General features: G+C 40.4%; 1 protein-coding gene across 2 annotated transcripts in view; it reads right to left on the minus strand.

Moving 5' to 3' along the window:
• Positions 1-25,699, minus strand: part of dnah9 (dynein, axonemal, heavy chain 9) — a 612,810-nt gene that overhangs the window by 163,485 nt on the left and 423,626 nt on the right. For both annotated transcript variants that reach the window (XM_033984465.1, XM_033984463.1), the window contains exons 66-67: positions 5,686-5,856; positions 4,780-4,902 (exon numbers count right to left, since the gene is read on the minus strand). In XM_033984465.1, coding sequence (XP_033840356.1) covers positions 4,780-4,902; positions 5,686-5,856 — 294 coding nt within the window. The remainder of the gene's footprint in view (positions 1-4,779; positions 4,903-5,685; positions 5,857-25,699) is intronic.

The following is a 25,699-nucleotide window of genomic DNA, read 5'->3' on the forward strand; positions in this document are numbered from 1 at the left end:
ATGTTGTACCCTGAAGGCCCTTTCTGTTTATCTGAATGAAGATCCAAGCAACATGATAAAAGAATATGTAGTAAGTTTATTGTATGAAATGTTAATTTTAATAATACTATTTTGAGGAAAATATCAGAATTTTGCTTACTTATTGTTATTGTTGACTAATGGTTTTGGTATAACGTATCTATGGGTGTAAAGATTTATTTGTGTCCAGCAGAAAAGCATATTTTGGTACTTTAGTCCATCTAAAGATGGACCCCTGGTGTTGGGTCTTGTCACTGTCCGCATCAAAGGTGAGACAACTACAGTCCTTATTTCCTCACCACCACACCTGTGTCCCTCATTCTTTTAAGTCGAATGTTTATATCTCTTATAAAATGAATACGTTTATGTTATTGGAAAAACTTGTACAGTGAACCTTTGTTTATGGTGGGGGTTTACGTTCCGAATATAACCTGGGATAAATGAAATCCGTGAAATAGTGCTGTAGCGTCTTTTTCTACTGAAGGCTGCGCAGGAGTGTTTCTCAGAGAGAAGAACATTGTCATGGGTCGTTGTTGGTAATCTTTCTTTTTCTGAGCAAGAAGATTTTTATAAACGGACATGACACCTTCCATTAAGTTTGAGAACTGTTATGAATGACATGACACAAGTTCAATTCTTGTGCTGATCTAGAACACAATGAACGGTAAAAAAATATATGCAAAGTCGGTGAAGCGCGTTATAGTGAGCGTTCACTGTAATTATTTTTTTGTCTTTTTTTTTTTTTTTTTTTTTTTTTTTTTTTTTTAAGAATATTGATTTCCTTAATGCCCAGCAACAAATGCCAAAGACCTCTATTGGCATTTATGCCATCCTGCATGAAGGGGATGATGGTGGCAAGGAAGATCCAGAGGATGTGGGAATCATCATTGAGGGAGTCTCTGTACTGCAGGATCTTCGTGAGGTTGCCACTGCTTTCCCTTTGCTCTTTGGACTGATGTATGTGCTCAACTTGAACTACCCACGGGATCTCAAGTACACTTTTGAATTTTACCAAAAGGTGTTGATGGAGCTTGATGACAAAAAAGTCAAACAAAATCCAAATTCTAAAAAACAAGCTTCTTGAGTAGATTAGCTGACCATATTTTACAACTTTTTCTTTTTTTAAGATGGGCTGCTGTTCTTTCAGTGTTTACTTTGCACTAGAGGTTTGAAATATGAACAAAAATTTATGTATTTATTTTTTGGTGATCTCAGATGAGCAGTAAGCCAAGTGTAAACAATCAAATTTAAATTTCCAAATCAGGATTACTGAAAACATTTTTGAAATGCTTTACTTACTTTTTGATTTAAAAAAACAACTTTATTTTATTTAAAATATTCTTTGCTAAAAAGGAACACGTTAAGTAGACTTTAGTACATTCCAATAAGTTCAATGTATTATTTTTTTAAGTTTTAAATTTGCTCATTAAAGTTCATTATTGCAAGTCTGTGATTTTAGTCAATACATTAATACACTGTTTTGTTCAAAGATGGTTTCCAGAATGCTACTGCAAAAATGTTCAAATGAAGTGTATTATTGATGAAAGTTTGAATATCTCTGCCTATTTTGCAGATATTCATAAACATTCACAATATCTCAAATTTGATATTAATATCAATATTTATATTTTTAGTAGGTGCTACTTTGCACCATATGTGTTGGTTTGGGACAAAATGTCCTTTTCATACATATTTTATTTACTTTTTTCACAATCTTATCCATTGTTTGCCAAGTTAATTTTTCAAACAAGGACAGCTGTTTTAGAAAGGTTCTTATGTTTTTAGAATAGACCCTATTCATTTTATAAAACTTCATGTTGCACTTTTCAAGTTTAAAAAAAAAAGTTTTGGTTTTGAGATGTAAAAATGTGCGCTAGTTTTGCACTAAAGCATGGTTTTAAAATGTCATGTTCTAAAAAAGACAATAAATGAAGAATTGTAAAATTATTCCTAATGCTGTTTTTTGTTCATTTCTGGGAAACTTGACTTGCTTTTGTAAGCGATACTTAACAATGTTGCATCATCCGGTTGCATGCAACTGCACTGAGTAAATATGAATGTGTTTTATTCATAATAAGTTACACTGTACATTGTAGTGATGTTAATTCTATTTAATGGTATTTAATACAAGTTACTTAATATGTTTGAATTAGGGTCAAGAACGCAAATTCTTAAGATTTACCTAGGCATCTTGAGTAATTTTAACTATTTTATAAAGGGATTACGCAATGCATTTATGTAGTTTGCACCCAATAAGGTTGAGTATTAACTATGTAATGAAAATATCTAGTATATATTTAATCCATCTACATTACATCCTTAACATACTATTGAAGTATGTTAAGTATGTACTATATAAGCATACTTTACAACAATTACTCAATGTGATTGCGTGCAACCGGATGACGCAATGCTTTTAAGTAAATCCAAAGAAAATTTTTTTTGAGTGCAGGCATAATATTTGTTCTTTAAGGAACTATTCCAAAGAGCCCACTCTGTACAGAACATTGTCACTAAAACTCAGACAACTGCCTGGCTCTTTAATCCTTTCCATTTTCTGTATGAATAGAGCAGAGTCAGGGACCAGAATATAGAGGGCATGAGACAATTGTCCACCAACACCCATTTTGTTGGACACATCACAAATATTTATTTTACTTCACTTGTTGATTCTGCAGAAAGTCATAGTGTTATTTCTTCAAAATGTGAAAAACACAAAATAACATAAATAAACTGTTTGCATTGGTCCAGTATTATTCCCCACTTTCCTTACACTTTACTTGCATCTTAATTATTCAGTGTAATGAGTTTATGAGCACTTTTTTCATAACTTTCAGAGGCCAGAGCAGAGTCACAAATATACTAACAACTGGCATGGCCACAATGTAGTTCCAGATTTTCTGAGGAAAAAACAATATATAATTAGATGAAGAAAGACAGTGGTATCATTCCATTTGCTATAAAGGCTGCTTTTACAATATATGTACTCGGGCAAACTACGAATAAGCCACTTTAAATTCTTTATCACTTCAGTATCCGGTGCTCCCATATACTGGATACATACATTGTCTACTAGCGTTTCCCCTCATCTTAGAGTCTAAAGTTACTGTCAAACCAATGCCACTCATAGTACATAAGTTATATTTTCCAGTGGCACCCCCAGAAGGTAAAAATGCAAAGTAGTAGAGTAGTTTGTGAGGTTTGTAAAGTGTTTCATATTTGAGAAGGCAGACGGTATCTGTCAGAGTGGTAAACAGATCAGGAGACTGAGGCAAGGTAAGGCAGGTGCAGGAGAGAGGGGGAAAAAGGAGGAGACATGGGGAGGAAGGAATGGCAGGTGCAGGAAGAAGAAGCAGGAGAGACAGGTGTAGGAGGGAGGGGGGTAACAGAGGGAAACAGGGGCAGGAAGAAGAGACAAATGAGAAAAGGGAGTGGCAGGAGGGATGTAAAAGGTTGAGGTAGATGAAGAGGGGTAAGAAGGAGAGACGAGGGGGAAGGGGCAGTAGAGACAGGTGTAGGAGAAAGAGGCAGGGGGAGACGGGTGCAGGGTGGAGAGAGAGCAGGGAGAGGAAGGGAAAGACAGGGTACAATAGGTGCAGGAGCATGTGGCTGGGAGATACAGGCGGAGAGGGGTGCAGGGTGGAGAGACAGGAAGGAGAGGAAGGGTGAGACAGGTGCAGGAGAGAGGTGCAGGTGAAGACAGGGTGAAACAGGTTCATAACTGAACTCAAAGGTCAGGAGCAGTTCACTGTGGAGGAGCAGACAAAAGCATGCATGAGTCTCCCTGTACAGGTGCTGCTGCTGTGACAGACCTATCTCTAATTCATTCACTTCAATTGAAATGATGTACTCAGCAACCCGTCAGCTCCCAGGAGTTTACTGGCACATGACTGACTATTCCACATATGAAAATACCAAAATGTAAAACAATTAAGAACATTTGTATTTAAAGTATAGATGTAGGTTGATATATTGTAGCCATAGAGAAATGTGTCCTGTGCATTTGACCCAGCATTCAATATACCACTGGGACAAGCTTTTGGTCAGGACTACCTACTGTGCATGTTTTAAGATGCACAAGGATTTATCATTCATCAAGTGCATGTGTCTTGTTTCCTGATTTCCATTGCTTCTTTGATCCAGGGTTTGCATTCTTGGTTGATGGGACATGTATTGTCCCAGTCCATTACATGGTTATTGCATTTGCAGCATTCTGATATTACTGTTGCATGATGCTTCTGATGAAGATGCAAGCTTTACCGTGAAAACATGTCAAAGTAATTAATCATCTCTTACCTATATTGTCTGATATAGATCATCAATTAAATATGTTATAATAAGATGAACATTCCTAATCAACTTTGATCAGTTAATATTTAATTTAGAATATCTATATGAGCTGCATATCATTATGTGTGATTATGATGAAGAAGAATTCATAATGAGAAGCATGCCATCTGGGAGGAAAGGGGTTTGACCTGTTATGTTGTGTGACTGTTGTGATTGTATTTTTCCTGTTATGTTGAATGACTTTTGAAGTTGTGTTTTTCCATTTATGTTGTATGACTGTTGTGGTTGTGTTTTCCAGGTTATGCTGAATGATTGCTGTGGTTGTGTTTTTCTTGTTTTATTATAGGACTAATGTGATTGTGATTCTCCTGTTACATTGTATGACTGATGTGCTTATGTTCCTGTCATGTTGTATGACTGATATGGTTGGGTTTTATTGTTATGTTGTAAGTACTATTATTTTGTATGTACCTTGATGCCGCCCCATGAGTGGTGGGACAGGAAATCCACTGGCGAGCTCACACCCGGCTGCACTGGGTATCGCAGTAGGAAGTCCAGTTCCACAGGGCTGATTTCTTTGTTCATCAGCAGTATCTGCACACAGACAGTCAGGGGTCAGAGTGTAGTGCCCCTGTACCCTTGGAGCTTCCAGTAGGGATTAAATGAGTGCTTCCCAACCTGAGATAAGTAAAAACTCAGGCCATAATAACAAAGATTAGCATTTAAAAGCCCTATATTACACAAAATTAATGCTCTTGTGAGCTTTAAGCCATGTTATAATGCTATTAGCTCCTTGCAAACATACCCAGAATTGTATTTGGTGCATTCACAAAGCTCAAAATGCTCTGTTCCTCCTTGTGATACCACGAAGCAGTAGTTTTCAAGTTAACAGCTCCTTTTACTTTTTATTTAGTAGAGACTGACAATTCCAGGGCTGAAATCATCCAAATGATTCTAGTGAAGATGTATGAAGTTGAAAAACACAGTGGAGCACTTCCTGTGTTATGACTTAACATTACAAGGAGGAACAGAGTGTTTTCTGTTTGAGAGAAGAACTAAGTCTAAATATGCAGAATTTGTGTGTTAAACGTGTGAATGAAACAAAACACAGCTCCGGATATGTTTTCAATGAGGAAAAAACATAAGATAGATCAAAATATAAGTTAGTATGGGCCCTTTAAAAACAACAACTCATAATCCTCAGTAGTAGCTATAAAAAAACAGATCACATTTCCATCTCCATGTCTGGTCTTCTGAGCTTTCTTGAGCTGTTGCCTGGTACTGTTTTACTGCAACAATTCAACACAGAATAATGCAGTTCAAAAAGGTTTTATTAAAATTGTTAATTCATATTTTAAAGTGAGTGTGTGGTTGTACCTGGAAGGTGAGCTGAGCTGTGTAGGTGAGCTTGTCGCATTCAAAGAGCCCCCTGGTGGTATACTGGAACATAGACCACGTGATGCTCTGGATCATGTTGGACACTCGTTGAGTCAGGGTCTCGTCAGGGGCAGCTCTCTCCACAGCATTTTGGAAGACCACACTGAAAGCCTGGGAACAGGACAGGCAATGAACACTATCGTAATACGACTTTTTTAAAAACCATGTTAAAATTCTTTCCCCTTCTCATTTACCCTCTTTAAGTTGTATTTTTGTATTGTTGGAGGGCATGCACAAGCACAGTTCCAAACAGACAGAGTGTGCCCCACGTACAAAAACCACAAATAAAACACCCCTAAACACAAGGAAGCTGTCAGACCTCATAACTTAATAAAAATAAATAAATGTGCTGCAAATAAACAGAATGATAAGTGTGTAAAATGTGGACTGCTAAACATCAGGTCTCTTTCCTCCAAATCCCTTTTAATAAATGAACTAATTGGCGACCTTAATATTGATCTGCTAGCCCTAACTGAAACATGGCTTCGGGAAAATGATTATGTTAGACTAAACGAATCTACACCATCAAGTCACATGAACTTTCAGAGTGTCCAGAGCACAGGTCGAGGTGGTGGTGTGGCCGTCATCTCTCATACCAGTCTAATTCTCACCCCCAAACCCAACTATACATACCTCTCCTTTGAAAGCCTTGCACTCTCCATTACGTGCCCCAATTGGAAAAACCAAAAAGCTGTTATATTTATAATAATTTATCGACCTCCTGGTCCATATGCTGAGTTCCTGACAGAGTTTTCTGATTTCATTTCAAGCTTAGTTTTGAATTGGGAAAGGATTGTTATAGTTGGAGATTTCAACATACATGTGGATAACGGCAGTGATTGCCTCAGTAATGCTTTTGGCGCGCTCCTGGATGGGATCGGTTTCACCCAGAGCCGACTCACTGTCACAATCACACTCTAGATCTCGTTCTAAACTACAGTATTGAGATTAATGATCTAATTGTCCTTCCTCAAAACCCTATACTCTCTAACCATTTCTTAATTACCTTTCAATTCATACTAAAAGACTATCCAGCCCCGCAGAAAAAAACTATAATGAAAAGAACATTATCAGATAAATCGGTTACAGAGTTTAAAGAAATCATTAAGCCATTACTAAAAGATATGTCATGTGACAATGAGAATAATTTTAATTCAATTGTCACTGATCAATTGGTTGACAGAACAATGCTCACCTTAAAATCTGCTCTCGATGTTGTAGCTCCGCTAAAACAGAAAAGCATTAAACCAAGACCTCCGGCTCCATGGTATACGTTACAGTTCAGGACACTCAAACAACATGTAAGACGCACAGAGAAGCTTTGGCGCAGCTCGCGCTCTGAGCAGTCTCTGAAGACATGGAAGCTTTGCCTGCTCACTTATAAGGCCACTCTGCTCAAAGCCCGAACCAGATACTATTCAAATCTAATAGAAGTAAACAAAAATAACCACAGATTTCTGTTCAGCACTGTAGCCAGGCTGACAAACTCCCACACTGCTAATGAGTCTCTTATCCCCTTGAACATTAGTTGTGATGACTTTGTTCAATTCTTCGATTACAAAATTACAACCATTAGAGACAAAATCACCAAAGCGACTCCAAAAACCAGCTCTGAGCAAATCCAGTCTGTAATACCAATATCCCACATAGATCCTCTAATAATATTAGATAAATTTACTCCTGTTGATGAGGTGGAGATTACCTCAGCCATCATGTCGTCCAAACCATCAGCCTGTATGCTCGACCCTATTCCAATCAGACTCCTTCCTCTCAAGAATTCTAGAACGAGTTGTGGTGAAACAGCTCTGCCGCCACCTGCAGGCCAATAATATATTTGAAAATTTTCAATCTGGCTCACCACAGCACTGAGACTGCACTGCTTAAAGTAACAAATGACTTACTACTAGCTACTGATAACAGGCTGGATTCAGTCCTGGTCCTACTGGACCTCAGTGCAGCGTTTGACACCATTGATCACAACATTCTACTGCAGAGGTTAAAATGTGACATTGGAATCAGAGGGACCACCCTCAAATGGTTTAAATCCTATCTATCAGATAGGTACCGGTTTGTTAGTATAAACCAGTGCACCTCTCCCTGTTCTAAAGTAGCCTGTGGAGTTCCACAAGGATCTGTGCTTGGTCCAATCCTATTTACTCTGTATATGTTGCCATTAGGTAACATTATTAGAAAACATGGCATTAATTTTCACTGCCATTGCTGATGACACTAAGCTGTACTTATCAATGAAACCAAATCAGACTGATCAAATAGATAAACTCAGTGCCTGTGTGAAGGACATCAAAACCTGGATGACGTTGAATTACCTGCTCTTAAATCCTGAAAAAACAGAGGTCGTTTTCGTTGGTCCCAAAGGTCAAAGAGATTCTCTGTCGGACCAGATAATCTCACTCGACAATGTGAGTATAGCTTCTAGCCCTACTGTAAAAAATCTTGGAGTCATATTTGATCAAAATCTCACAGCCCATATAAACCTAGCTTGTAAAACTGCATACTTTCACCATATAACTAATATTAGAAATATTTTACCTAAAAAAGATGCTGAAAAACTCATCAGCCCCAAAAGTACTATAAGGAGCCTCCAGTTGGTCCAAAATGCAGCGGCCAGAGTCCTAACAGGAACTAAAAGAAGAGACCACATCAGTCCTGTACTAAAATATCTGCACTGGCTTCCTGTCGAGCTTAGAATCAAATTCAAAGTCCTCCTCCTGACATACAAAACCCTAAATGGTATGGCCCCATCCTATCTGCAAGATGCTATTGTCCCGTACCAGCCAGACAGAGCACTCCACTCTCAGAATGCAGGATTATTAGTGGTTCCCAGAGTGTCCAAAATTACAGTGGGAGGGAGAGCATTCAGTTACCAAGCTCCTGTGGTATGGAATCAACTCCTTGCTGATGTTAACCCTATAGCGTTGGATCCTATCGTCGGCGATAGCGCGCGGATGCGGACTTTCCAGCAGCGTAACTCCGCAACCAGTCGTGCTCTCATATAAATTCAAACAGCGTCTCAAAGCGGAGGCACGGGGCTATTTCAATATTTTTCCGTCAGTTACGGTAATCTGCCTCTGTTGCTCCGCGAAGGTGACGAATGAGAGCGCGGGTGCTGCGAGGATTTTCCCAGTCATTTATTTGATGCGTAAAAGAAAAAATACGGATGGATGTGTAAAATAGAAGTAGATGTGTAAAAAAAATGCAGTAAATTCTGATACTTCCTTTAATATGATTTTTATGGCTAACAAAAATATAAAAGTCTAGGTGACCTATACTGGCCCATAGTGTGCTCAGTCCTTAAAGGGTTAAACAGGCCCCACAGTCCCTGTATTTAAGACCAGGCTTAAAACCTTTCTTTTCGGTATAGCTTATGACCAGGTTACTTAGTTTAAGGTCACTCCGAACTAACTATGACCAGATTGGATGGGAGTGACATAAAAACATGGGATAAGATAGGCTGCAGTAGGAGATAACAAGTTGGGGGAAGTATGGCAACCTGAGCACTATCCTCTGCTTCCTCCTATTTTCTCATCAGCAATGCTATTCACATGTTGTCCCCTGTCCCACTCCCCCTGTGGAATGTAACTCTTTCAGATGCCCCGATGACAGCTGGACCCTCTCCTCCTCCCTGTCTGGCCCTCCTCCACCCGCCTCCCTCTCCTCCTCGCCTGGCTCTCCTCCTCCTCACCTGGCTCTCATTCTCCTCGACTGGTCTTCTTCCTCCTCGCCTGGCCCTCCTCCACCCCCTCCTTCCTCCTCGCCTGGCCGATTTTTCTTGTTTTGTCTGATTTTTCCTGTTGTTTGATTTTCCTGTTTGTTTTTGTGTGTAGGCAGCACGGTGACTGAGTGGCAACACTCATGCCTCACAGCAAGAAGGTTTGGTTCGATCCCCGGGTCGCCCAGGCCTTTCTGTGTGGAGTTTTGCATGTTTCTCCCCGTGTCTGGATGGGTTTCCTCCGGGTACTCCGGTTTCCCCCATCAACCAAAACATGAACGCCCTTCGAGACAACTGTTGTTGTGATTTTGGGCATTACAAAAATAAAATGAATTGAATTGAATGTTTGAATGTTGAATCGTTAATTGCTTATTTTCAAGATGCCATATTGCTGATCAACCTGTTTTCACCTGCACCGGCACACGCCCACTACTGTGTATTTACTCCAGTCTCCAATTTTATTTCCTTTTTCGGTGATACACGTTGGATTCAGCAGCTTTTCGTAGTCATTTTGGTACAGATGAAAAAATAAATAAATTGGTCGCTTGCTAGCATGATGTGCAGCTATCCAACTGGTGCCCCCAGCTTCATGGCTCTGTTGTGATGATGTTTACAGCTACATTTGTCCCCATTGGGCACTGCAGTTTTGTAATGCGGGAATTGCAATTTAAAATGTGCAAATTATAACATAATCTTCTAATCTGGTTCTTCTGTTCTTATCTGTATCCGTCTGTATTATAATTACATAGCAGACTGTCGTAACGGGTGTGTGTAGCGGACCAAGGGATGCAGACTCGGGGCAGAATTACAGTATTTATTGTAACAATTGAACAAAGTACAAACAGCGGGGTGATCCGGAGGTGAGCAGGTTTAGCAGGAACACAGGAACAGACAACATGAAGTCCAGCGGAGCTGCGAGGGTCCCACCGAGGGGGCAGAGGACACGAAGAGGTCCCTGGACGGAGAATGATGTCCAGCGGAGCTGTGACTGTCCTGACGAGGGAGCAGAGGACACAAGGAGGTCCCTGGACGGAAAACGGTGTCCAGCGGAGCTACCACGGTCCAGGCAAGGTTCAGATGACACGAGGAGGTCCCTGGATGGGAAACGGTGTCCAGCGGAGCTACAACGGTCCAGGCGAGGAGAGGACAGGTTGGGAGTGGACCGCCAATGGGGAACAGGCCCGTGAACCGGAGACAAACAGGTAAGCAGGGTGGGCTGGTAGTATTGTCCAATGAACCCCGAGTCTGCTTGGTCCATGGTTGGGGAGATCGTTCTGTCGTAACGGGTGTGTGTAGCGGACCAAGGGATGCAGACTCGGGGCAGAATTACAGTATTTATTGTAACAATTGAACAAAGTACAAACAGTGGGGTGATCCGGAGGTGAGCAGGTGAGCAGGAACACAGGACACAGGAACAGACAACATGAAGGGCCCACAGGACGACAGGAACAGGCAGACCAGACAGGCGTAGGGCAGAGCGGGCAGGAGACATCCAGGGCCGGAGCATGACAGGAACAAGTGAGGACGACAAATGCAGCACAGACGATCTCCCACTGAGTGTCTTCCTCCACCTCCTCTTATCCATGGCAGGTGTGGTGATTAGCCAGATGGAGAGCAGGTGCGCGCGGGAGGAGCCGAGAGCTCCGCCCAGCTCCAGGTACAAGCAGGTGAGGGAGGGGGAAGAGCACACAGGGAGGAAAACCAGGAGCGGAGAGTGCGGATCATGACACAGACACAAGCACAATATGTCTTCTTCAAATACATTATGAAGTGATGGATTTTTTTTTTTTAATTTGTCTTACCAGGGGGTACTGATTTAGTTTGGACAATTATATATCATTTTATAACAGTCAATAAAAAAAAAAAAAGAGTCGAATGATTATTTATGCAATACAAGCATAATTAATTTGGATATTGCATTGTTAATTTAATGCAGTAAGTAGCCACTCAAGCCTGTGCAGAAGAGACACACATATAGCAACTCTCTAAACAAGCAAACAGTCTATCGGCAAAGACAAAGGTTAGCTGCTCAAAGGCGTGTGTCCTGGAAGGTATGTGCCTTGTACTTTTAATAACGTTCAGAAGTCATTAACAAAATAATTTACCTGCTGTGACAGAAGCAGACATGTCCTGTGATAACAATGGCTCAGGGCAGATATAGCCTTCTTTATACAAGTGCTTTAAGCTAATCTAAGTAACACTGGTAACTATATATATATATATATATATATATATATATATATATATATATATATATATATATATATATATATATACAAAAAAAACTATTACAAAATATGTCACTGGATAGACCAGTGTGTATATGGGATCTTAGATTAAATGTTACTGAACGTTCTGACATGGTTTGTTGAATAATGTCCAGAAGATATTATTCATTGTATGAAAATTCAGTTAAACTCGGCAGGGTACAATATTTATCATAAACCTGTTTATGTTAAACCGGTTTATGATAAATGGATTGTCTGTAGGAGCTGGGTTGGGTTGTCTGTAGGAGCTTTCCACCTCTGTGTAGTACATACAATAAATTCAGCGATACATCAGCATTGCGCATATGAACACAGGAGGAGTGTGCCACAGCATAAGACCAGGTACATGACTAACAGTTCTGTATTTACAGTCACTATATATATATATATGTTTGTGTGTGTGTATGTGTGTGTGTGTGTGTGTGTGTGTGTGATGGTTGAGGTAGGGATCGCTCTCAAATATCAGAATAAACCGGCGAAAGTGTACACTCAATGGCAGGGTAATAACACCAGAGCAGACCCCCAAGGCTGGAAACCGAACAGTACTGGAAAAGTATATCGGAGAAGGAGGCATCACATACAGCGACGCACAGAGGCTGGTGGCTCTGAGAGAAGACCACAGCAACCTTTTGTGACCCTATCCCCTGGGACAACTGATGGAAATTAGCCTTTGGCTATAATCTGGCATATTTACATTCATGTTGAATCATGTCTGTTAATCAATATGCATTGTCCCAGTCAAATAAATTAATTAATAAAAAAAAAAAAAAAAAAAAAAAAACTTCCCGAACAGAATCCAGTCACTATCACAGTGGCAGACATCCAGGAAAGAGTCTCAGGCATGAAAAACTGGACCGCACCAGGCCCTGACATGATCCACGCCTACTGGCTAAAGAAGCTCACTGTTCTCCATGAGCGCCTAGCAGCACAGCTACTAATGGATGGGACTCACCCTGAATGACTAACCGAAGGGCATACGATCCTGATCCAGAAGGATCCCTCAAAGGGTACTGTCCCATCCAACTATCGGTCAATACCCTGTCTCTCCACAACATGGAAGCTCATGTCAGGCATCATTGCGAATAAGATAAATGGGCACATGGATCAATACATGAGCACAGCGCAGAAGGGCATCGGCATAGATACCAGGGGAGCCAAACACCAGCTCCGGATAGACCGGACAACCGCTCGAGACTGCAGAACCCATAAGACCAACCTGTGTAATGCCTGGATTGATTACAAGAAAGCGTACGACTCAATGCCACACACGGATCACTGAATGCCTGGAGCTGTACAACATCAACAGGACTCTAAGAGCCTTCATTGCAAACTCGATGAGGTTGTGGAAAATGACCCTTGAGGCCAATGGCAAGCCACTTGCACAAGTGACCATCAATTGTGGCATATACCAAGGAGACGCACTGTCCGCACTGCTGTTCTGCATAGGTCTGAATCCCCTCAGCCAAATCATCAGCAAAACTGGCTATGGATACCGACTCAAGAACGGAGCTACCATCAGTCACCTCCTCTACATGGATGACATCAAGCTGTACACTAAGAATGAGCGAGACATCGGCTGACTGATCCACACCACCAGGATCTACAGCACAGACATTGGAATGTCATTCGGGCTTGGGAAGTGTAGCTGGATGGTGACAAAGAGGGGGAAGGTAGTCCACACAGAAGGGGTTTCCCTCCCAGAAGGAACAATAGCAGACATTGAGGACAGTTAAAAGTACCTTGGTATCTCACAAGCAAATGGCAACCTTGAAAATGAAACAAGGAAAGCAGCCACAGCCAAATACCTCAGACGAGTAAGGCAAGTCCTAAGGAGTCAGCTCAATGGCATGAACAAGACCCAGGCAATAAACAGCTACACCCTGCCAGTAATCAGATACCCAGCAGGAATCATAAGCTGGCCAAAGGAGGAGATACGGACCACAGATGTTAAGACCCAAAAGCTCCTGTCCATGCATGGCGGGTTCCATCCCAAATCCAGCACCCTCAGACTGTATGCGAGCCGTAAGGAAGGAGCTGAGGACCAGTGAGTGTGAGAGCCACAGTCCAGGATGAAACATCCAAGATCCATAAGTAAATCAAGGACAAGGCCCCCAAAAGATGCTGTATTCAACAAATGTCTCAGACAGTGGAGTGCAGAGGAAGAGTTGCTGGAGGATCATGGAAGGACAAGCCCCTGCCTGGGATGTACCACCGGAACATAACTGAAGTGGCTGATATCAAGAAATCCTACCAATGGCTTGAGAAAGCTGGACTGAAGGACAGCACAGAGCCACTCAGTGGCTGCACAGGAGCAGGCCTTGAGCATCAGAGCGATAGAGGCCCAGATCTACCACACCAGACAAGATCCAAGGTGTAGTCCAGGGGTCGGGAACCTATGGCTTGCGAGCCAGACATGGCTCTTTTGATGACTACATCTGGCTCTCAGATAAATCTTAGCTGACATTTGTTAACACAATAAGTAATGAATAAATTATACATAAATACAGAAGTAATCAAATCAAGTAATTCTCAAAAATAAACAATATTACGGTAAGAAAACCATTTGGCTTCGTCTTTATGTGCTGCCTCAACTAACACGTTCTCACAGCGCATGCTGTTTTCCCTTGTGCACGCAATCGCTCTTAAAGTGACGGTAACATATTTACGTAAAACTTCAATAATGACAATCCTAAGATATTTTCCAAAATCAACATTAATGCAATAAAAGAAGTGTAGCTTATACATATAAATCAAATATTAGCAAAAAAATTATGTATTAACATTAAAATATTAACACTCTGAATTTACATGCATTACCAAACATAAACCAAATATTGGCTCCCACGGATGTTATTAAAAAAAATATTAACAATACATTCAGAGACTTCTTATACTCTCTACACTATAAAATTGTTGGTCTTGTTTAAAAATTCACACATTTAGTTGTATTCAGAGTTAAAAAATATTGTATGGCTCTCACGGAAATACATTTTAAAATATGTTACTTTTTTGGCTCTCTCAGTTAAAAAGGTTCCCGACCCCTGGTGTAGGCTGTGCAAAGAGGCCCCTGAGACAATCCAGTACATAACTGCAGGGTGTAAGATGCTGGCAGGGAAAGCATACATGGAGCAGCATAACCAAGTGGTGTGCATAGTGTACAGAAACATCTGTGCAGAGTACGGACTGGAAACCCCAAGATCAAGGTGGGAAACACCTCCAAAGGTAGTGGAGAATGATTGAGCCAAGATCCTGTGGGAGTTCCAGATACAAACTGACAGAATGGTGATGGCAAACCAACCGGGCATTGTGGTGGTGGATCAACAATGGAGCAAAGCTGTTGTGTTGTGTTGGACTTGGACATACCAAATTATGGGAACATCTGGAAAAAGGAACATGAAATACCAGAGGCTCAAAGAAGAGCTGGAGAAGGCCTGGAAGCTGAAGGTATCAGTGGTGCCCCTGGTCATCGGAGCACTCGGGGCAGTGACCTCCAAACTGGAGGAGTGGCTACGACAGATTCCAGGAAAAACATCAGACATCTCAGTCCAGAAAAGTGCAGTACTAGGAACAGCAAAGAACCCGAGCGTGGCAAGGAGGGGATGAGACCACCCATGGAGGGTGAGAAGGAGATTTATTTATTTATTTATTTTATATATATATATATATATATATATATATATATATATATATATATATATATATATATACACACACACACACCATTAACACTAAACATGTGTCATTCATCCATACCTATGTGCAATACTTATAGTCACTTTACGAAGATGTTATATTAGTCTATTTTCAGTTTATTTTTAAGTATATTTTTTAAATTATTTTAAACTATTTATCTATTATCTTGTTTTATTGAATGTACCATTTTCCTTCTGTTCTTTAACTGTGCGGTGCAATACTGGAATTTCCCCACTGTGGGACTAATAAAGGCATATCTTATCTTTATATATATATATATATATATATATATATATATATAATCACAAAGTATGACTTAAAAGCAATACTGAATACTAAATTTTTTTTTATTTTTTCAAGACCTAAAAAGACAGTGATTTCCTCCTTTTACTTTGACAATTACGTATTCCAGTTTTAATGAAATCTTTAATTAAATATTACTGATCCATAAAAATAATATGCTCAGTTTAAGGAACAAAGTCACAAAGCCATTTTCTATGGGATATTAACTGCTCAGACCTAACATAGTTAGATCATGTTACATTTTATTGTTTTGAAAACGATATAGTCATGTTTAATAAAGTTTCTCCCCACATTAAATTCTGGATGCTCATCATGGATGCTGCTGCTGCACATTGCATCAGGTCGGTCAATTGTTGTGTACTGTTTTGTATCATATTTTTGTACATTTATGGAGAATTGTCAAGAGCAAGCATGGGTGACATAGGCTTGTGGGCTGAGCATTGGATAGAATTTTATAGCTAAGCATAAGGAGGGTACGAATAGGGCCCAGGAGAGATCACCAGATTAATCAGACATTCCTGAATGACATCTAAAACCTCTGTCAGTAATGTTTTTGATGAGGGAACGACTGATCAATAATGGGTTCACTAGTGGTTAGGAAAATGGTCCAGTTTAGGGTTAGAAAAAAGTTTGATTATAGAGTATAGGTTGTTGTTAATATGTTAGCTGCAATAACTTGCCAAAAGACATACAAACCAAACTAGGATCTATAATTAGTCTTTAAAGGTCCTATATTACACAAAATTGATTCTTGAGCTTTAATCTCTGTTATAATGTTGTTACCACATCAAAAACATACCTGAGTTGTGTTATGCTTCATTCACACATGTTTGAGTAACTTTTTATTATTAGTCTGTCTACATCTCCAAAGCTCAAAGTGCTCCGTTCCACTTTTTGTAGTGGCAATCTTTAAGTTAAAAGCTACATTTTTTATTTTTATTTTTTAAACCTTTTATTAAGTAGAGATGGGCAATTCCAGGATTGAAATCACCCAAATGACTCTAGTAAAGGTGTAGATTAAAAACAGTGGAGTACTTCTGGAATTACCACATGATGTCACAAAGCGGAACAGAATGTTTTCAGTTTAATAGAAGAAAACAGAATAAATATGAATGATTGTGTCTTAAACATGTGTGAATGAAACAAAACAAAACTCCACATATGTCCAGGTATGCTGAGCAAACATGATTATATAACATAGATTTGAAAATAGCCTAATACGAGCCCTTTAAACATTCCATGACATCACATATATACGTAGCAAGTATAAAACTAAACCAGTATTGCTGATATTTAATTGATGGAAATGCTTGCAATAAAAGCAAATGTGATAAATACCATATGAGTGCAGAGAAGACAATAACATTACTAAGAGGCAACCAGTGTGAACAATTCAATAAATCATTTGAACTGTGATCAATGGCGTCATATTAGCCTTAATTGGTGAGGTGTTTGGACTTCTACAAAACTGGATATTAACGTATACACACGTAGTAATAGTGTTAGACAAACCAACAGCACTGTTCTAACTCCAAACGGCACTGTGAATATTGAGGAGCAACAAACATGCACACTGCGCTTGTTTTGTTACGGTTTCTTTGCCCAGAGGATGTACGAGTAGATAAAATATTCTATTGATTCTAAACATTCTGACTGAGGGAGCTATCCATCAATACTGCCAATTAAAGTTTATATGACAGCATTTTAGAGGAACAATAAGGAAGCTCGCAAAAGCAACAGGCAGCTTAAGGGGTTTGATAACAAGATCCGAGGGCTTGGTGCTGGATGAACAAAAATATATCTCCAAGTCAAAGGGGAGAGTTCAATATAGAAACTCAACATTTTGGATCATGCTGGAGAGAGTACAGATATATATTTTTTTCCCAATACAATAATTGATAAGTCAGAACTGAATAACTAAAAAGGGGATATTGACTTTTTTGGAGCTTTCTATCATGCTATAATTTTGTTCCCTCAACAAAATATGCCTGAACAGGTTTTAGATGTCATTCATGCAGTAATCTAGTGATCTCTCCTAGGTACTATTCACGCAGGTGTACGATTCTAAGCACAGCCCACAAGCCTATCTCACTCGTGCTCCTGCACAGCAATTCTCCATAAATATACAAAAGCAGGATACAAATCAATACATTATTACAACTTCATAAGTAGTTTCATTTGCAGGATGCTCGTTGATTGTAATGTGATAGCATTCTGAAGGTAAAGTGACTTAATGAGCAATGGAAGGGGGATTCCGTATGCGACTACACTTGCTTCGACATGCAGACTTTAAGACTGCTTGCTAGCCTCCGAGACGAGGTGGTAAGCATTTTTAGACCTGAGCTGGCGCCAGCCATGTCTGACAATTTCACCAAAATAAAGTCCGAACTGCAAGATGTGAAAACATAAAAGAAAAAGTGGTAGCATTGCAACTGTTAAGGTGCGTGACATGGAGGAAGCGCTGACGACCTGCATGGATGACATTGTCTCACTCCGATCTACAGTTGATAAACTGTCAGCCCAAGTTGTCTCTCTTGAGAACAAATGCGACAATTTGGAGGCAAGATCCCACCGCAACAACATTAGGATTCTGGGCTTACCTGAGAAAGATGGCCCCGTCACCATGGCCTCTGTTTCCACCCAGCTGAAGGAGGCACTCGGCCTGGATAAGCTACCGCTGATAGAACACGCACACAGGTCCCCTCAGTCCAGGTCTAGTGTGCGACCTCGTCAGATTGTGGCACGTCTACATTATCACTTAGACTGTGTTGATGTTCTGCGGCGTGCCAGAGTTCAGCAGCGGATCAAGATTAAGGACGCATCGATCTCCATTTTTCCGGACTATGCGGCACACACGTCCAAAGCTCACGCTGCCTTCAATGATGTCCAAACCAGCTCAAGGATATACCAGATATAGAGTTTTGTATAGTACACCCAGCTCGTCTCCAGATCACAAGTAAGGGGTCAGGAGGGAGTTGAAATCTCCAGGAGAGGCTAGCGTTTTTGTGAAAACACTCAAGTAGACTTGTGTTGTGACCACAAAGCTGACCCATCAAAGGTAATAATGATAATGATGATAAATGTCAAATTTTGTGTTTTGCCAATAGTGGTTATTGTATTTTTTGATTGTTATGCCAATGTTTAACGTTCTATAATGACATTTGACTCAGTCATACACTTGGTGTTTTTATAATAACCAATATTTTACTTATCATTATTCTGATTTTACTCTATTTTTTTTTTTTTTTTTTTCCAGGTTGTTTCACAGATCTATCAGCCATTTAAACCCTTATTTTGTTTTGTGAGTGATATGTGGGAACTCCTTCTGAGTTTGGAGCGCTATGAAAATAACTGTCCGGTTCAAAACTCTGAGTTTTTCCTTTAGGTTTATGACTCCTTGTGGAGTCTGCACTGGTGTCCTATCAATTGGGGATAGGGTAATGGTAAGTGCATTGGGGGGAGGTTCTGAGTTTTGGGGAAATTTGTTTGAGTTCAGAATATTTAATGTTATAGTTTTAATTTTTATTATTATTTTTTTCTAACTGGGGCTGGTGGTTGGAAGTTTGTTTTTTCCTTTCTATACTGATTTTTTATGGATAGCGTAACAGGCTCAAATGTCAGATTTATTAGCCGGGAACATTAAAGGTTTGGGGAGTGCTGTTGCGATCTACGCTGTTCTCTCATTTAAGGCGCTTAAAGCCTGACATTGTCTTTTTGCAGGAGACCCACATGAGAACCAGTGATCAGGTCAGACTGAGATGTTCTTGGGTGGCTGACATGTTCCACTCTAGCTTCAACTCTAAGGCCAGGGAGCTTGCCATTTTGATTAGTAAATTGATTCCATTTACACTGACCAGGACCATTTCTGACAGACTCTTAATGAGCACTTCTTGATTTTTGGTGGGGACTTAAATTGTGCTATCAATCCTCAATTAGATCGTTCTAAAGTGGGATCTGCTCACTCTCAAATGGCTAAGATCCTCAGCTCTTTTATGTGCAGTGTAGGCTATGCTGACCCTTGGAGATACTGCCTACCAGTAGGCAGTACTCCTTCTATTCACGTGTACACCAGACTTTTTCTCATATAGACTATTACTTTATAGATTCTAGACTTATACCTAAAGTGTCGGATGTAGTGTACTACCCAATTATCATTTCAGATCACTCACCGGATTCGTTGGATATTAAAATCTTACCAGAAACCCGCTACTCCTCACAGTGGAGATTTAACACTTCATTTTTAGCAGATGTTTTATCAGAAAAATTTTGTAGATTGCAGTTGCAATTGACAACTATTACTTTAAACCAATCTGAGTCGGAGCCTATCTCAAAAGCACTTTTGTGGAAATCTTTAAAAGCTTATTTGTGGGGCCAAATCATTGCATACTCCGTGCATGTGAAAAAACTATGGGTGTTAAATATTCAGAATTTGTCAGCTGACATAAAATCTATAGACCAACAACTGGCAGGGTCCCATTCTGTCATCCTAGCAAAACGTCGGGTTACTTTACAACCACAGCTGGACCTTATAACAACCGATGAGGCCGAGCACTTATTACTGCACTCCCGTTCCAAATATTATGAGCATGGTCAGGGAGACTACTTGCTCATCAGCTGCATCGCCAAGCATCCTCTCAGTTGAAAGCTCTCATTAAGGATAGATAAGTAGTCCTGGTGGAGGAGCCTAGGCGTACTAATTCAGTGTTTTCCTCTTTTTATGAGTCCCTATATAGTTCTGAACTCTCTTTAGATGTAACAGACATGACTGCCTTCTTAGATGACCTCGACTTTCCTATTGTAAGCCCGGAGTTAGTTACTGAACTAGATTCGGAACTGACAGCCCAAGAACTGACCCAAAATATGTAAAGTAATAAGGCGCCAGGTTCAGAAGGATTTCCAATCGAATTCTTCAAGGCCTTTCACACCAAGCCCATTCCTCTACTGCACTCTGTTTATGTTGAATCTTTGGCTCCCTACCTTCTACACTGAGGGCAGCCTTGATTAGTGTTCTCATGAAGAGGACAAGGGATCCTGATCTCTGTACCTCTTACAGGCCTATCTCTCTAATAAACGTTGATGCTAAAATTCTTGCTAAGGCTTTTGCTCACTGCTTGCAAAAAGTACTTCCAACTGTTATCTCTAATGAACAGAATGGCTTTATAAAGGGGCGTCAGCTTTTTTTTATAATGTATGCACTCTATTAAATATAATCTATTCCAAAGAGACTGTAGCTTCCCCAGAAGTTGTGATATCAGTTGATGCGGAGAAGGCGTTTGAGTTGAGTGGCGTTATTTATTTACAGTTTTAACTAAATTTGGATTTGGAAGAGGATTTATGTCATGGGTACACCTTCTTTACACATCACCTTGTGCAAGTATTACCACCAATAATGTCCAATCAGATTATTTCATCTTGAATAGAGGCTGCAGACAAGGTTGTCCCTTGTTACCTCTTTTATTCGCGATCGCAATGGAGCCCGTATCAGTTCATCTGAGGTCTTCCCCAGTCTTTATTGGCATCACCCGGTTGCATACAGAATTCAAGCTTCCGCTTTATGCTGATGATCTGCTGCTGTATGTCACAGATCCTACAGCCGCCTCCCCTACTATCCTTTCTTTTTTTCAAAGATTTGGCTCATTTTCAGGGTACAAGGTTAATATCTCGAAGAATGAATGTTATCCTGTCAATAGATCAGCAATGCAACTTTCTCCATCGGATGTTCCTTTTAAATTCAGTTCCTCCGGGTTTAAATATTTGGGGGTCAACATACCTAGATGCTACAAGTCTCTCTTTACACTGCAAATTTCTCAATTTTCAAAGGTGGGCTTCCCTCCCTCTCACTTTGATTGGGAGAATTAATACCATTAAGATGAGTGTCCTACCAAAGTTCCTATTTTTGTTTCAAAATCTACCAATTTTTATTTATTTATTTATTTATTTTTTATCTAAAGGTTTTTCAAAGTAATTGATACCAAAGTTTCACATTTTTTGTGGAATGGTAAAACACCTAGAGTTAAGCAAAAAAGACTTCAAAATAGTAAATTTAATGGTGGCCTCTCCTTGCCAAATTTTCATATTGGTCGAAATCAACTGACATTCCTTGGTCTCAATTGGAGGCACAGTCATGCCCCTACTCTTTCTGCTTTATTAACTGGCTTGGTCTCTGTCAACCCCTCTCGCCTTACCTGCAACCCTGTGGTAATTTCTACTCTTAGGATATGGTCTCAGTTTAGGAATCAATTTAAATTTACTAAACCTATTCCTCTGATCCCGCTGTTGAAAAACCACATGTTCAAACCTACATTTACCAATCCAGCTTTCACTATTTGGAAGGATAAAGGATTGAAGTACTTTAAGGATTTCTATAAGGATGGGATTTTTTATTAATTTACAGATTTGGCTTATGAGTTCAATCTCCCGCCTTCCCATCTTTTTAGATACTTTCAGGTGATAAATTGTGCTAGATCTTTATTTCCTGGCTTTCCACAACTCCCACTTGAACAAATCTGGGCTGAGCTTTTTCGATTAAATTCCTCACAAAAGTTACTAATTTCAAAAACCTATCTATTCAATCATATGATGGTCATTTCACCACTAAAACAAAAGAGGCCTGGGAGAGTGAGTCGGGACTAGTTTTTCCAATTCAATTCAATTCATTTTATTTTTCTAACGACCAAAATCACAACAACAGTTGTCTCGAAGGGCGTTCATGTTTTGGTTGATGGGGGAAACAGGAGTACCAGGAGGAAACCCATCCAGACACTCAGCCACCGTGCTGCCTTCACACATAAACAAACAGGAAAATACAACAACAGGAAAAATCAGACAAAACAAGAAAAATCGGCCAGGCGAGGAGGAGGAAGACCAGGCAAGGAGAAGGAGAGCCGAGCGAGGAGGATGAGAGCCAGGTGAGGAGGAGAGGGAGGTGGGTGGAGGAGGGCCAGGCGGGGAGGAGGAGAGGGTTCAGCTGCCATCGGGGCATATGAAAGAGTTACACTCCACAGCGGGAAGTGGGACAGGGGACAACATGTGAATAGCATTGCTGATGAGAAAATAGGAGGAAGCAGAGGATAGTGCTCAGGTTGCCATACTTCCCCCAGCTAGTTATCTCCTACTGCAGCCTATCTTATCCCGGGTTTTAATGTCACTCCCAGCCAATCTGGTCATAGTTAGTTCGGAGTGACAATAAACTAAGTAATCTGGTCATAAGCTATACCGAAGAGGAAGGTTTTAAGCCTGGTCTTTAATACAGAGACTGTGGGGGCCTGTTTAACATCAGCAGGGAGTTGATTCCATAGCACAGGAGCTTGGTAACTGAATGCTCTCCCTCCCACTGTAATTTTGGACACTCTAGGAATCACTAATAGTCCTGCATTCTGAGAACGGAGTGCTATGTCTGGCTGGTACGGGACAATAGCATCTTGCAGATAGGATTGGGGCGATACTGTTTAAGGTTTTGTATGTCAGGAGGAGGACTTTGAATTAGATTCTAAGCTCGACAGGAAGCCAGTGCAGATATTTTAGTACAGGACTGATGTGGTCTCTTCTTTTAGTTCCTGTTAGGACTTTGGCCGCTGCATTTTGGACCAACTGGAGGCTCCTTATAGTACTTTTGGGGCAGGCGGTGAGCAGAGAATTACAGTAATCAATGGTCCGACAGAGAATCCTTTGACCTTTGGGACCAACGACAATGACCTCTGTTTTTTTCAGGATTTAAGAGCAGGTAATTCAAGGTCATCCAGGTTTTGATGTCCTTCACACAGGCACTGAGTTTATCTATTTGATCAGTCTGATTTGATTTCATTGATAAGTACAGCTGAGTGTCATCAGCTTAGCAATGAAAATTAATGCCATGTTTTCTGATAATGGCAAAATATACAGAGTAAATATGACTGGACCAAGCACAGATCTTGTGGAACACCACAGGCTACTTTAGAACAGGTAGAGGTGCTCTGGTTTATACTAACAAACTGGTACCTATCTGATAGATAGGATTTAAACCCATTTGAGGGTGGTCCCTCTGATTCCAATGTCACATTCTAACCTCTGCAGTAGAATGTTGTGATCACTGGTGTCAAACGCGGCACTGAGGTCCAGTAGGACCAGGACTGAAGCCAGCCCGTTATCAGCAGCTAGTAGTAAGTCATTTGCACTTTAAGCAGTGCAGTCTCAGTGCTGTGGTGAGCTCTGAATCCAGATTGAAATTTTTCAAATATATTATTGTCCTGCAGGTGGCGGCAGAGCTGTTTCACCACCACTCGTTCTAGAATTTTTGAGAGGAAGGGAAGATTAGAGATAGGTCTGTAGTTGGCTAGTTCATCAGGATTTTCAATTCATTTTATTTTTGTAACGCCCAAAATCACAACAACAAACAGGAAAATCAAACAACAGGAAAAATCAGACAAAACAAGAAAAATAAGCCAGGTGAGGAGGAGGGATGGGGGTGGAGGAGGGCCAGGCGAGGAGGAGGAAGACCAGGCGAGGAGGAGGAGAGTCGGGCGAGGAGGAGAGGGAGGCGGGTGGAGGAGGGCCAGGCGGGGAGGAGGAGAAGGTCTGTTTTGTTCAAAAGGGGTTTAATCACAGCATACTTAAAGGACTAAGGAAAATAGCCATTTTCTAACGACATATTTATTATGTTATGGATGGAATCTATTATTAGGGGGAGGGCTTCTTTGAGGAGTCTGATTGGAATAGGGTCGAGCATACAGGTTGATGGTTTGGACGACATGATGGCTGAGGTAATCACCACCTCATCAACAGGAGTAAATTTATCTAATATTATTAGAGGATCTATGTGGGATATTGGTATTACAGACTGGATTTGCTCAGAGCTGATTTTAGGAGTAGCTTTGTTGTTTTTGTCTCTAATGGTTGTAATTTTGTAATCGAAGAATTGAAGAAAGTCATCACAACTAATGTTCAAGGGGATAAGAGACTCATTAGCAGTGTGGGAGTTTGTCAACCTGGCTACAGTGCTGAACAGAAATCTGGGGTTATTTTTGTTTACTTCCATTAAATTTGAATAGTATAATAGTAGTATAATACTAGTATAAGTGAGCAGGCAGAGCTTCCATGCCTTCAGAGACTGCTCAGAGCGCGAGCGGCGCCAAAGCTTCTCTGTGTGTCTTACGTGTTGTTTGAGTGTCCTGAGCTGTAACGTATAACATGGAGCCGGAGGTCTTAGTTTAATGCTTTTCTGTTTTAGCGGAGCTATAACATCGAGAGCAGATTTTAAGGTGAGCATTGTTCTGTCAACCAATTGATCAGTGACAATTGGATTAAAATTATTCTCATTGTCACATGACATATCTTTTAGTAATGGCTCAATAATTTCTTTAAACTCTGTAACCGATTTATCTGATAATGTTCTTTTCATTACAGTTTTTTTCTGCGGGACTGGATAGTCTTTTAGTATGAATTGAAAGGTATTAAGAAATGGTCAGAGAGTATAGGGTTTTGAGGAAGGACTATTAGATCATTAATCTCAATACCGTAGTTTAGAACAAGATCTAGAGTGTGATTGTGACAGTGAGTCGGCTTATTCACACTCTGGGTGAAACCGATTCCATCCAGGAGCGCGCCAAAAGCATTACTGAGGCAATCACTGCCGTTATCAACATGTATGTTGAAATCTCCAACTATAACAATCCTTTCCCAATTCAAAACTAAGCTTGAAATGAAATCAGAAAACTCTGTCAGGAACTAGGCATATGGACCAGGATATATTTATAAATTATTATAAATATAACAGCTTTTTGGTTTTTCCAATTCGGCCACGTAATGGAGAGTGTAAGGCTTTCAAAGGAGAGGTATGTATAGTTGGGTTTGGGGCTGAGAATTAGACTGGAATGAGAGATGACGGCCACACCACCACCTCGACCTGTGCTCCGGACACTCTGAAAGTTCATGTGACTTGATGGTGTAAATTTGTTTAGTCTAACATAATCATTTTCCCGAAGCC

Source organism: Periophthalmus magnuspinnatus, chromosome 19 (assembly GCF_009829125.3).
Source record: "Periophthalmus magnuspinnatus isolate fPerMag1 chromosome 19, fPerMag1.2.pri, whole genome shotgun sequence".
Taxonomy (NCBI): domain Eukaryota; kingdom Metazoa; phylum Chordata; class Actinopteri; order Gobiiformes; family Gobiidae; genus Periophthalmus; species Periophthalmus magnuspinnatus.